We start from the raw sequence: 13,533 nt of genomic DNA, 5'->3' as shown, positions 1-13,533 counted from the left end.
TCTGCAGCATCCGTTCTTTTAGATGCTAAGAAACACAGATCCCTCAAAGCATAACACAGTAATATAAACTAAATCCATGCTCGTGGTTTGTAAGACCGTGCAGTAGTGTCTAATGCAAAAAAAAAACCAGAAGAAATAAAGACCAGACCTCTCTTGTAGGTTTGTGTTCGTTTGAGTGATGATAAACAAAGAGTGATTGATTGGCAGCTATAGTTGGTGACAGCTTAACTCTGCAGCGGCTTTTCAAGATCAAAGGGATTTTGTGTTCATCCGCAACCAATGGCGTCTCGCCGTTTGTGTGACGCCTGCGACGTACGTTTGAAAGGAGAACTACTTCCAATATGGCCGCGCTCGCTTCCCCACCGCTGCTGCGCTGTCGAGCGACAACGAGGTTGCCGAGAACCAACGTTGCCGAGAACCAACAGCTCTGTAGGCGATTTGTGTTACGAATGTGCTGTAGTGCATCAAGAAGCCGCTTATCGTCACCTGTCCCGTGTGTGTCTTGCCGCGTCGTGGTTTGTACGTAGTACGTGAGGAAATCGTGGCGGCACTGGTGGGCTGTTTTACGTACTCGGAACGTCGTCAACGAACTCGATCTGAGAACGGCAAAGCGTCGAAGCTGCATCTGTTGCTGGTGTGATTGTGGAAATTGTGTCGGTGTAACGCAACCTTTGTGAAGAAATAATGCGATTTGCTTTCGTCTACGGAAGTAGCGGTGACAAGTTGCAAGCGTTTTCGTTTGTTGCTGTGAGCGTAGGCTGCGCCCGATGTTGAGCGTAGGCCTACGTGGTGTCCGTCCGGCCCGACGCGGATCGTGCAAACGTGTGCGGCGTGGTTTTTGGCCGGATACGGCCGCTCGTACAGCCGAACACGTCATTAAGACGATTGCCAAATCTTACAATGTAAGGTATCTTTCCTTGCCGATTCGCGCATTGCTTTAGCCTGCCGGGGTACGAACGGAGCAGCGGTGTGGCGTTTTTTTCCCCCTGGCGTAAACAGGTATGATTAAACCATTATTGCAGAGACTCGCGAAGAAGTAAACGTTCGTGCACAATTATCCGAGTCTGGGTTGGGTAGCTTTAAGAAAATCGGTATGAACCTGCCTTCCTGCGAGAGACAGGTGCCTATGGCGTTCTGTTTGTGCCGATGGGCACATTATCGAACATACAAAAGTATGAACGAGTACGAGTATTGTTGAGGTAATCAAATGTGGTTGCGTTTCGTTTCTTGACTGTCATTGGTTGGTCGTAATCATCAGTAGCATTTTTGAAGCGTATACGAGGGCTAAATAAACATCGAAACTGCATGATTGGTGGATTTTGAACCACGTCGTTGAAGGAAGCCGGAAATGTGTGGCCCCGCAACATGAACACGTAGTTTTTTATACATTGCCAAAAATACACACGCGCGCAGCTTTTTATTTTGCCTGCTAAGCTTATGGTGCGTATGTTCCCATCGCTACACTAAGTGGCATCAGAGAAACTGACTATGCATGTACTGAAGCTGCGTATTTCGTGTGCAGTGTGGAATTTCTCATAAGTGTCGTGAGCTTTTAAAGTTGTTTTGAAATAGCTGAATGCGTCTAGTAGGAATGAACCTGTAGAGGACGCCAATAGTTTATCTTCCCTTTATTTTCATGCAGTTTGTGTGATGGGCTTTATGAGTTATAAAAATGTGTCTATTGCAGCTGTGTTTCATAGTGATGGCTGTAGTTTAATGATTGCATTTTGGTGCTTGTGCAGTTTAAGTTTCAACAAAGGGGTTACAGTGTATTGGCAGACATTCAGATTTCCAGTGTCTCTGTCATGATAGACTGTTATTATACAGAGTGGAGGACATGTTTGAGCGTCTTATCATGGAGCATACTATAATTTAGATTCAACACCGCTTCCCACTTTTAGATGTTGTTATTGTTCCAGCAACTGTGGAGAGCCTTCAAACAGTGACTGAAGGTGGTTCAGGTTGAAGAGCTGCAGTAATAATTGCTAACACTTGTGTATCAGGTAGAAATGAAATATGTCACCCCTTCAGTGCATACTTTTCAAGCATGCACTGTTGATTCTGGTTATACAGCTGCAAGAATAATAGAAAGCAGTGATGCGGCAAATCAAAATGGTTCAACTTCAGGCCTCCAGAGTGTCATGTCGCTGCTTTCTGTGCGCACTGTTGCTTCCAGCTGGTTCAGACGCAGTAAAAATTGGAAAAACTTACTCAGCAGGTCGCAACGATTTTACGTCACTTCTTCAAGATGCTATGTAACTCCTTTGCAAGGATGAACTGTTTCTTATGACTAGAAAGCTATGGTAAGAAGTGAAAGCTCTAATAAAATACGTTGGAATGTGTTTATGCCAGGCCTTCAAGCTGTGATGTCGCTGCTTTTTATGCACACATTGTAGCTTCTAGCCATGAAGTTGTGGTGAGGGTTGAAGACACTTACATAGTACGTTAGAATAAATTCATGCCACACTTTCAGGCTATGAAATCGCTGCTTCTCTCACACACACATTGTAGTTTCTGGCCATGAAGTTGTGGTGAGAGTTGAAGATGCTTATGTAGTACGTTAAAATAAATTCATGCCACACCTTCACGCTGTGAAGTCACTGCTTTTCACGTACACACTGTTGCTTTTGGCTTTAAAGCTGCATTATGCATTGAAAACACTGGTGCAGCAAATCAAAATGGATCCAATGTCAGGCTTTCAGGGTGCCACTTTGCTGCTGCTGGCTGGAAAGTGTGGTAAGAATAGAAAATGCCCATGACACCTTGACAAGGGGCTGTGAGAATTAAATATTTCTTCTCCCTGTTCCAGTTTGGTGCTCTGATTGGTTGCAGAAGTGAATAAAATGGAAATGCTGGCATGGAGATGTCGGCACATTTTTAAATAATTCACTTAGATCTCACGTTCATACTCATATCATTGGGCCTGTTGAGTGTGGTTGTCTAAATAGGTGCAGTAAGAATTGAGTGCACTTGTATAGCTGTTCTTTCAGGTTTCGTATGGGGCAGTCAGTGTTCGACGTCACTGTTTGGTGTACATAGGGGAAGATTATTGGCTTCGGGAAGATTATCAGAAATTAAAATGCTTCCACAAAAGCTTGACATGACATGGCTGCAAAGCAACTACATGTTGAACCGAATATTTTCGTTATGTTGCTATTTCAAAAGCCTCATCAACAATAAAAATATCTTCACGGTAGGCTGCTGCACATCAGTGTAAAGCCAATGAAAGTTGAATGTAGCACAACTTGGAAACAAACTTCGGACGGATGCATTTGTAGGTCACTATTCGTTTTTTTCCATAAAAGCTCGCAACATTAATTTTTTTAGGCGGCTGCTAGTGCTTAAGGGTGTTTTTCTATCAATTTTCACCGTCAGTTGGGGTTCTCTGCATTATCATTCCACTGTAAACTGCGCGGTGGTGATATGACACTAAAGAAACGCCGGCAGCTCTTTTATTACATCGCCGGGAAACACCTCGGAAATGGTCGCCTGGATTGAAAGCATGACACTGTGTACTGTCAATCTAACCAACTGACGTAAGCGTCTTGCCACTCGCGTGTCTCGTGAAGTAGAAATGCTTAGTCTTGTAACGTTTCACATCCCGCAGTTTTCTGCTCGCGCCATACGGTGTTGTCGTCACGTTTAAGCGGAATAAAATAACGCTTGTTTCTTCGCACTTACAGCACCTACAGCTGATTTCGCAAGGCAGGACACCTTATGCGGCATCGCGACCTCCACGGTTGCGTGCGTCGCCGCGATAGGTGTTTGCAGTGCGTCGCTACGTTCGAAACAGTCGCATAGAACAATGATATCGCAGCCGATTTCTGAAAGACACCGATGAATTTTCGCCGCTGGTTTCCTTTTCACCCTGCAGGCTTACACAGTCCGTGCACTGCATGCAGCCATTGCGGCGACGAACCGCCCCTTTCTTCCACCCTGCGTTTACGACGCTTGATTTAGCGGTGATGATGGCTGTGGAAGATATTGTACCGACTACATTTCTTGACAATGATTGCACACGCGAAGTGAAGAAATAGTCGAACTGCGACGAGCCCGACAAAATATAACGACGAACATTATGTTGATTATGTTTCTCCAAGCAGACGACGGCTAAGCGACGTGCAGCGGTCGAAATTCGAACTATTCAGACCAAAAAAATCGTGTGCGCGTTTATATGTTTATTTCTGTTGTCTGACAGTAAAACAATCTGATAGCTTTGATTTACGCATAAAATACACCGGGAATAGTTTCTATCAAGACTAACCTTTGTTTTAGTGAGTAATTTTTTTTTCTCCTGAGCCAGTTTTCAATGAGGATGACTTTTTCTTTTTCCTGAGAAAATCATTCATTCTTCGGAATGAAACATATATAAACGACATCATAATCGGATGGTTATACTGTCAGCCGCTCATATTAGTAATCATGGGTATAAACAACTGCAATATAACGAACTATTTTTTCTAACCGCGGAGAGTCAGCTAGCGGCCAAACAACGCTTGTGGGCGGAGCTGCACTCTTACCCTGTCATCAACTATAGCAGTATGGTTAGATTTGCGCATTTTTTGTCTATAGTGTGGTACCGCTTATAGTGCAGATTCTCGCGGCTCCCATGACATGCATTATAAGCGGTCTACACTGTAGTTGATAATGTGAAGACAAATTTAACAAACGCATAACCTGTGTAATGAATAGGGGGTGCCATTATGGGAGCAGACATCGGTTTACTTGGATAGGCAAAGTTAAAAATAATAGCTACGAACTAATATTTGTAGTTTTAGATTAATTGTGCTGCATACTATAGACGTGCTTCTGCAGTATTTCAAGACAGGTGTGATGCGCCGTAACGACTGTTTTGAACCAGTTGATTCAAAGTTGAGATTGACAACCGTATTTCATCTACTCTAAGCACCCCACTTTTTCTCCAAGCTCATAATGCCAAAGTAAAAAGCAGTGCTTAGATCCATAGTGCATCTACCGTATAGTGTCAAATTGTTTTATACCTTACTGTAGCCAAAGTAAACAAGGGGTGCCTTAGGACTGAGAAAGTATTGCACGTCTGCCCACGCCTGCTTAGACATGAACTGCCCACTCACTGTGGGGGCCTTGCTCGTGTGCAGTTCTACCTGGAGGACACGGTCCACAACCGGCTGTCTGAGCTTCTCAGCTTCATTGAAAACGAGCCACCGGCCATACAGACGAAGCCACTCAATGGGGATGAGGAGCGAATACTCAGCAAGATCAACGACCTCATCAAGGTGAGATTCAACAAACAGGCAGGCTGTGTGGGACGGTCATTTTTGGGGGTGCTGCTCGACGTGGACCCTGTGCGGCAGTAAAGAGAAAAAAGGAATGCACGAGGGGGGTTTCATGAAGGCTGTTGATTGAGGAAAACGTGCACGGAATGTAACGAACACATTACAGTTGTACAGCTCTTACTAAACTAGAGTAATGCCAAGTGTGTGGGCATGTGCAGGGGAGAGAGGAGGAAGGCTAGTGCTAAGAAAGTAAAAAAATTAGAAAGCAGAAGGCAGCCTTCGCATTTTTCTTAGTAATATGGTTACACAATGCGGGAAACATTATACATGCTTTAAGATGTACATGTGCATATCGTAGGGGCACTTTGAGCTTTAAAAAATGGATGTGTCTGTAGCATAGTGTCCAAATTACCGTAACAAAAAAATGGAGAACTAGAATGCAGTTGAACACGGATGTATCGAACTCGAAGGGGATCGCGAAATAGTTCGATATATTGTTATTTTGAAATATAAGATATGCCCATTTGAAGCTTATCTGACAACTCCGCACATCGCTGAGAGCTTTTCAAAGTCGCAACAGGCGGTAGCTTACCGATTTGTTCCTCACAGCACGGAAACTACGTACCACAGCGCAATGACCACCGCACCTTAATTAACTTGATTCGCTAGCTTCTTCTGCGTCAGAAGTTCACCAGGCTGTGTGCAAGCTTACTCACGCCGTCCAAATGAGAAAATCCAGTGTTGTACCCTGTGTCACAACAGTGGGGAATCTGAAAACTGACACAAGCTCAGCTGCAGTAGGCGGTCGGGGAATGTTGTTGGCCGCTGGTAGGGTTCGCTTCTTCGGCATCGGTGATGTCTGCAAGCGCCTGCACATCGTCGTCAGCACTTATGCACTCGTGCCGTTTTGTCAATCGTAATGGCGCATGAAAATGCTGACGGCTCTTTAAATTCACTCTTGAGGCACTCAGCGCCGTCGTCTTCGTTATCAGAACACCTCTCGCCTAGAGCCGCGCAACAAAGCCGTTTTGCACGCGACACGCAACGGAATGGCTGGACCGTGGCCTTTCTGCCCTTCGCTTCTGTCAGGTTTGATGCAATGATGCGCAGCATTGCGCTCAAAAATGCCGCGAGAAATGCAGCTGACATCATTTCACCGGCCTGTACCTGTCGAATAATGTCCACTTTCGTTTCTGAATCCAAATTCTTCCATTTTTTCGTGACCATTTACAGATCATTAAACTTTGGTAGCCACCAGTGGCAAGGAACTATTGCGAGTGCCCATTTCGAACACCAAAGTGTAATGAGCTGTAAAATTAGTTCCAAGCGCTGCATCGAAAAACCGATTCTCTCATTGCATTCACCAGGGTTCATAGCATTGGAAAATATGAAGATCGCAGTTTTATGATGAACACTCTATTGTCTACTGTTCCTCCAAAAATGACTGATTACCTTTGACTGACTCAAAAAAATAATGCCATATTTAAAATCAGTAGGAAAAAAGCGGCAAGACTGACAGGTATCACAGAGAAATTGTTTTAATGAGCCATGTCCTCCCCTCCCTTTAACGTCTTGAGGGAAAGTAGCCGACTCCCACTTTTCTTGCCAACCCGCAGGGCAACCTGCAGCGGAGCAAGATAGTGCAGGACCAGGTGACGGAGGCCAAGCAGCAGGTGCTCAAGGTGCTCGACCACAAGCCGCGCATTGTGGAGATAATCGGCAAGTACGTGAGTAAGCGGCCGCTCAAGAAGCGAGAGAAGATGTGACTCCTCCTGGCAGCGGCTACCCCCACCGCATTTTAAACCTCACCAGCACCACCATCATCCATGCCCTCGTTGTTGCGGACGTGGGGGCCACCTGACTGTCCTGGCCGTTGCACGGATCCCAGTCATCACATTGTCTCCTTGCGCCATCGCACACTGCTACTCCTTTAGCCTCCCCTTGTCCCTCCGTCTCGCCTTCCTTTCTTTTCTTTTCTGTCCCTCTTTTATGTCGTCGTGCTCTTCCACTGTTGTGCACCACGAACATTCGGCTGGCTGCCCCCATTTTGCGATTGTTTGTCCGCGTGTGTACATTTGTCTCGAACTACGGAGAGGGAAGTGCGCTGAGTTACTCACTGCGGATGTACAAGAGTGAACTGCAGCCCATTTCGACGACATGGCTAGCGCAGCAGGGCAGCATTCTTTCTGGATGCATCTCTTGGACGTAGTGATTAGGCGTAGAGGTCCCGACCGGCTCTTCCAGCGAGAGGCATTGCTGCTCATTTTGTTTTTGCAGCCAGCTGGTGCATTCTTGTGCATTGAAAGAGACCCTAGTTTAGCGTTGCTCCGATGGATTGTGTAAGATATGCTCGTTTGTCCTTAAGTGATGCTCATCTGGTTTTACATCTGTGCTGTTTGACTCTCTCTAGGCAGTTGTGTGTGTGACGTGTGTGCGACGAGGTGGTCGCCACGTTTGGCGCCGAGATCCTCATACCCCATTCCCTCATACCTCTGCACTTTCCTCTTGCCTGTCTACTGTTCAGTGACGCTGGCACTCGATCTATCTCTTCCTGGGCGCCGGTCAGCCACTCGCATCCGACGAAAAATCTCACAAAAGTTGACCCTGCTGTTGAGCCTAGTGCTAGCCGCTGCCGGACTGTGCTGTGGTGATTGGAAGCGCACAGTACAAGTAGACACGAATGCAGTCCTGGTGTCTGCTGCGCGTTCGTACGCCTTCCCGTGGCCATTTTAAGTGCTGCCCTCTCCTTCCGTTTGCGCATCTGGTGAACTTACCCTTGGGGGGTGACCTGTGACTTCGTTTTCAGAACTTGTACGCTGTTGCAGCTGTTTTATGGTGTACTGGAAACGTTTTTGTACGCGCTCTTTTGTTATGTGCGCACAGGCTTTAGTTTTGTTGGCAGTTACCTGAGCACTATTATTTAACCGAAATGCCTCTGCTCAGTGTGGTTATGCGAAGAAAGTGACAGTGCCCTGCAAGAAGGACACATGTATTTAAGGCTGGAGAATGTATATATTGATCGATTAATTTTTTTTATATAGATAGGAAAAGAGTAAGCTGTCGCTGTAGTAGTTATAGCAAGTTTTTGTCTCGTTAGACAAAAGGTGTTACATTGCTCTGCCTTTTGTTCTTAATCTGAACTGCTGTGAAACAGTTGTTAACCTTAAAAATGCAGTGTTACACTTTACTGTGAAAACTGCTGTTATATAGATGGCTCGCACTGTTAATCGTTGCGTGGCATTTAAATTTTAATTCGAACTTGAGGTTTTATGAGTGATCATGCGCGACAAATGCAAGCTTGGCTTTGAGCCGCAATTGCCAGTCCTGCACTGACATTAGCTCTGCTCAATTCTTTGCACGAACTAGCTTTGCTCAGTGATGGTTCCTTCGGAACAAGTATTAGACGTTTATGACGCAAATGATTTGTTTTTACTTGATCAGGCGTTCAACCTTGGCATCGTTGTTGCCAAAAAAACAACGTTGCCTTTGGTATAGTTGCGCGCAAAAAAAAAAAAGCAAATGGCAGCTGCTTAGTAGCATTAGTTCTACCAAGAAGGCATAAACAGATTCAAACAGAATTTTATAAGAGATATTTCTGTATATTAGAGCCTAGCTGAGTTTTTGTAGCACAAGATCTGGCAGAAAGTAGAAGTGATTGGCTTTTTCGTAATCGCTACTCATTATATTCTAGTTAGCAAATCTCACAAAAGGGCTGTTGTCTTTTTACGTTGATGTAATATTTTTAGGGAGCGAAAAAAAAAAAAAATAACGTCTCTGGTTGATTGTTACCACTCTTGCTGTGAGCATCTCTGTGACTCACTGTCACTTCACCGAGAATGATGGGTCCTTCTTGCGTGCAGAAAGCAATTTCTTGGCAGAAGCCTGTGCCACTGTTTCCAAGGGGTCAGTTGAAGCAGGCCGAGCTAGCCTGACCCGACTGCTTTGTTTTGTTGTTGTGTTCCTTTCCCCACCCCCCCAATTTCGCACATGAAAGGAAGCTAATGTCACACTACTCCTTCTTTCACAGTCGTGAGGGCTCAAGTGAGGCCATGCCCTTGTAAGATAGGCAATAATAGTGTCCACGACGCGAATCGAGCGACTCGGGCTTCAAGCGCTCTAAGTTATTCTCTCCATTCTGCGCTTGCCCACATTCTGTCCACGCACTAGCCGTGCGTGCTGTGAGCCGCGTACGCATTGCTCCCATTTGCTTGCATTGTATAAAATGTCATTACGAGTCTTTACCTGTGACATTTCTACAGTTTCTTCTTGCTACATGCGACATAAACTTGACACAGGAAATATCAGGTGCAAGATGAGTTGTGTACATTTTCTTTGTTTTGAAGGTTTTAAATGTGTATCTTAAAGTGCCCTCGCTTATGTGCTGCGTATTTGTATGTGTAACATAAAAATGAATTCAGCTGATCTCTCTCTTTGTATTTACTTTTTTGTTGTTAATTGAGATGAACATACTTTGTGTAAAGATGATTTCGCTTACTTCGAGGCACGTGTCTGTTGTTTTAGCTACGGTTTTAAGTGTCCACACCATACCTTTCTGTGTTTGCAGTGGCTAGCACTGAGGGGCTTTTGCTGTTTGCCTCGATCATTCTCTGTGAAATTATTTTTGATTTCGTCGGGGAGATTGACGCACGCAGTGCAATCAGTCTTGCTGCTGCAGACAACAACAGTGTCATATTTCGCAGTGTACAGCCTGTACATCATGGAAATGAATGCGAGAGCAATTTATACGCGAACGAGTGTGGTGTTCTTTGTGTACGACTTCACATCGGGTGGGTCTGCTGCGCTGTTCTCACATGGAAAGCTATAATTTGCACAAGCTGATGAACTGTAGCAACATTCATCTTCACAGCACAAAACTTACAGGACAAAGGAAGAAGAATGCACAGGACAAGCACTGAAAAGGTCATTAACACAGGACACAAGCTGATGAAGGTCATGAGTGAATCAAAACAGTCCTACTGAGGTTGTAGGAGATGACAGGATGAAATGAGGGACCCCTCCCCCCAAATCCACAAGATTGATTGTGGTTGGTAAGCACACCACACTAAGAGATACTGCTTCGGTAAGCAGAATGGCTGTTCATAACAGGATCTTGTTAAAAAAGCTGACAGTCTAACAGGAGCTTCTTAAAAAGGCTCACACCAGACTGCAGCATCATACAGCTCTATTTGCACAATAAACGTTTTACGTGATCCACTTGCTTAGGCACTTGCAGCCACTCTTTTGGTTTACTACTACCATTGACTCCTACTACTGCTACCAACATCATTTTTGCAGTTTTTCTGAAAGCACAAAAGGAGTTGAAAAAGAAAGAAGGAAAATTTGGGACAGTTCACGATTGTTGCTGAAATTAAAGCATTTGCGTATTTCAGTGTCGTTGAATTTGGAAGCAGTTTTGTTCAGTGTTAACCATTAAATGTTTAGGTACGATTAAGGTGCGAAAGGTACTCTTTAAGCATTTCCTTGGAGAAAATGTTTTGACATTGTTTTGATTTTCTCTATGGATAGGAAGTATTTCAGATCGAAGATGATCAAATTTTAGATAGTTTGTTCATTTGGGCATGTGTCCCAGAAAAGAGGATGGTGATATTCATTCCAAGCAGTGAGGTATTCTAGGGCCTAATATCACACTATGTTCCTAAAAAAAAAAAATTTAAAAGAAAAAAAAATTAATAACAGAGTTTTAAGTTGAATTCCATTGGCAGAACCGGAGCACTTTTAGAGCAACATTTTTGCTCTATTTAGAGTGAACACGTTCCAAGGGCAGGTTGGGAGTGCAGTTATAGCCAAAGTCTCTTTGTGGAGCAAGAAAACTTGGTCCCCTGAAATCAGCGGAGCCAGCCAGAACTAGCCGGGCGTTTTGTCTTCCCTTGCGATGTTGTCGCCGTCTGCTTCCGGTCTACTCTTATCTTTGAATTGCCATGGCGTCTGCTTCGGTAAATGCACACAGTGTCCAGAAAGCAAAAAGTGATGCTGAACGCCGTGTCGCACTCGTGCTTGCTACATGAGAAAAGCAAGCATGGCTGAAACAGCTAAAACTTCAATCAAGCAGCAAGGTGCCCAGCTCCAACAACAACTGGGTGAGAAACGCGCCTTCGGCTTTTTAGATGCAACGCTGAGAGCATCTCTTGTCGGCGGCCCGTTCCTTCCTGCGTGCGTCCGTCGGCGTTGGCGTCCGCACTCTCCTCCGCTCACCCCCTCTCCTCTCCGATAGCGAACACACTCTCGCGAGGGGCATTGGATTGGATTGGATTGAAGTGGCTTGGATTAGATTGGATTTGGATTGGATTAAAGTGGATTGTGTTGCGTTTTAGCCGCGGCAGACGCACTGGTGCCGGCGCGTGCCCAGGTGAGAGCGAACACTCTCTCAACATCTGCGGGTGTGCGGCCCAGCCCGCTCTCACTCCGCTGGTGGGCGGCGCTGCGTGCGGTGCTGCACACTCTCTCTCTCCGCGGTCTCCTCTCCTTCGGGTGCGCTGCGCATATAACCGGTGTGCCGCTCTCCGGCGGCCTTTCGGTCGACGGTTGCTCTCCGCTTGCGCTTGAACCCCCCTCAGCGTCGCATCACACCAGGGTTCCCGCGAGGGGAGGTGGGCGTAATTTTTTTTTCTTGCCTGCCTGTGAAAAGGCCGATCGAGACCAAAGTCCCTTCGTTAGCTTTTTGACGATGAAGGGGCTTTAGTTGAGACCAAGTAAGGAGAAAACGCTTGCAGCGAAGCAGGCACTTTTTGAAGGACTGAACGTAAAGGCTGTCCGAAAATCCCTTTTCCCGTCTTGCTTCGACATTTGCTCCAGCAGGAGCGGGTGCATTCCAAGGGCAGTTTCGGGGCAACATGCTCTGTGGAGTACCTCTGCAACTGCCCCGTATCTGCCACTGGAATTCAACAGTAGTGTTCTACCACAGTTCACCTTGTCCCTGCCCACTTACTGTGTCGATTTCTGGCCCCTCCATGTGTGATTTTGCAAAAGCGCCTATCATTTCTAACGTTTCCACAGATTCATTCGTGTTTTTTGCCCAAGTTTACTGCACATCTGTGCACTAATTGCTGCTGCGCTTTCAATTCCGACTCTGGCTTGAATGCTGCAGAGACAAGTTTGCTCCTCCGTTTTAGGCTTGCCTTCTCCTCATTCAGTGGAACGTGGTTCCAGCCTCTAGTATTCGGTCATCCGGTAATGTCCGCCCCACACTGGGCCAATGAAGTGCCTACCTAAGACTGGGATCAGGGAAATTTTCATGAGTTTAAGGTAGGTGGTCGTACGAGGTCATCCACGAGAGCCTGTGCAAGGTCGTCGTCGTCGTCTTCATTTCCTTCCCAGTAGGGCTCATCGCCCCAAAAAATGGTCGGTCATTTTTTTTTTATGGCCTGTGACTTGAAGGGACAGGCAACCAATTTTTATCGAGTGCATGTCCTCTAGCTCATATGAAAGCCAACGTTTTATATATTAGGGTAACCGCAAGGTATATCTAATTAAACAAGCGGAAATAAGTTTGCGCTCAAATTTCCGAAGCCTGAAAGGTGGCGGCACATTGTGTCTAAACGTGGCACTTTGTTACGTGTCCAAACAACTCAGTCTTTTTCAACGCGATTCACAAACCACATGATGGAATAGGAAAGGATGCACACTATTGTTTTACACGGGGACAAGTTTTTAGATGCTTCTTTTAATCTCGCGTGCTGTTACAAGTATGTTGCTGCACAGCTGACTGTCATGGTTGCCAGCATTCATTTTTGGTGGGACACATGTGACTGTTAGATCTGAAAATTCCCGTTTCAAAATTTCTAGGGCGCTATCGGCAAAACCGTTTCGGGTTAAGGTGTTTTAAGTGATGCCCTTTTATTTGGAATAGAAAAAATATACTTGACGAAAATCAGTTGTCTGTCCCTTTTACATGGCCAACAGCTATACTTTTATATTACTGAAACACGTTTAAATAAATTTTTCACAATATTACTGTCTTTTTCCGGCACTAAGATTTTTTGCCAACCAAGTCAAGTAAAAATGGAACACCTTATAGCAGTCCATGATGGCACGCTCATTGATGTTGGTCTTTCTTAGACACTAGCACGAAATTGCTCTCTAGTATATGCCACCAGCACACATGGTACATTCCTGGGCGCTAGCCAAGAATGAATACTAAGCTCTGAGTGCCATGTCATGAATACATGGCTTGCTTGCAATGCTTTCATGAACTGCGAGCTGCCTTTATGGTGGGCAATGCGGCATGGCCTTGTCGCACTTGCCGAACAACGCGCACGAG

General features: G+C 45.5%; 1 protein-coding gene across 8 annotated transcripts in view; it reads left to right on the top strand.

Moving 5' to 3' along the window:
* The window catches only part of LOC144169707 (uncharacterized), a 60,734-nt gene extending 50,728 nt beyond the window's left edge, over positions 1–10,006 (top strand). For all 8 annotated transcript variants that reach the window (XM_077699013.1, XM_077699018.1, XM_077699014.1 and 5 more), the window contains exons 23-24: positions 5,118–5,255; positions 6,872–10,006. In XM_077699013.1, coding sequence (XP_077555139.1) covers positions 5,118–5,255; positions 6,872–7,021 — 288 coding nt within the window. In that variant the 3' untranslated portion in view covers positions 7,022–10,006. The remainder of the gene's footprint in view (positions 1–5,117; positions 5,256–6,871) is intronic.
* The last annotated feature ends 3,527 nt before the right edge of the window (positions 10,007–13,533 follow it).

This window comes from Haemaphysalis longicornis, unplaced genomic scaffold (genome assembly GCF_048455015.1).
Source record: "Haemaphysalis longicornis isolate Haplotype H1 unplaced genomic scaffold, Haemaphysalis longicornis Haplotype H1 scaffold_2, whole genome shotgun sequence".
NCBI lineage: Eukaryota > Metazoa > Arthropoda > Arachnida > Ixodida > Ixodidae > Haemaphysalis > Haemaphysalis longicornis.
The sequence above is the reverse complement of the archived record's forward strand: the minus strand, read 5'-3'. Positions and strand labels throughout refer to the sequence as shown.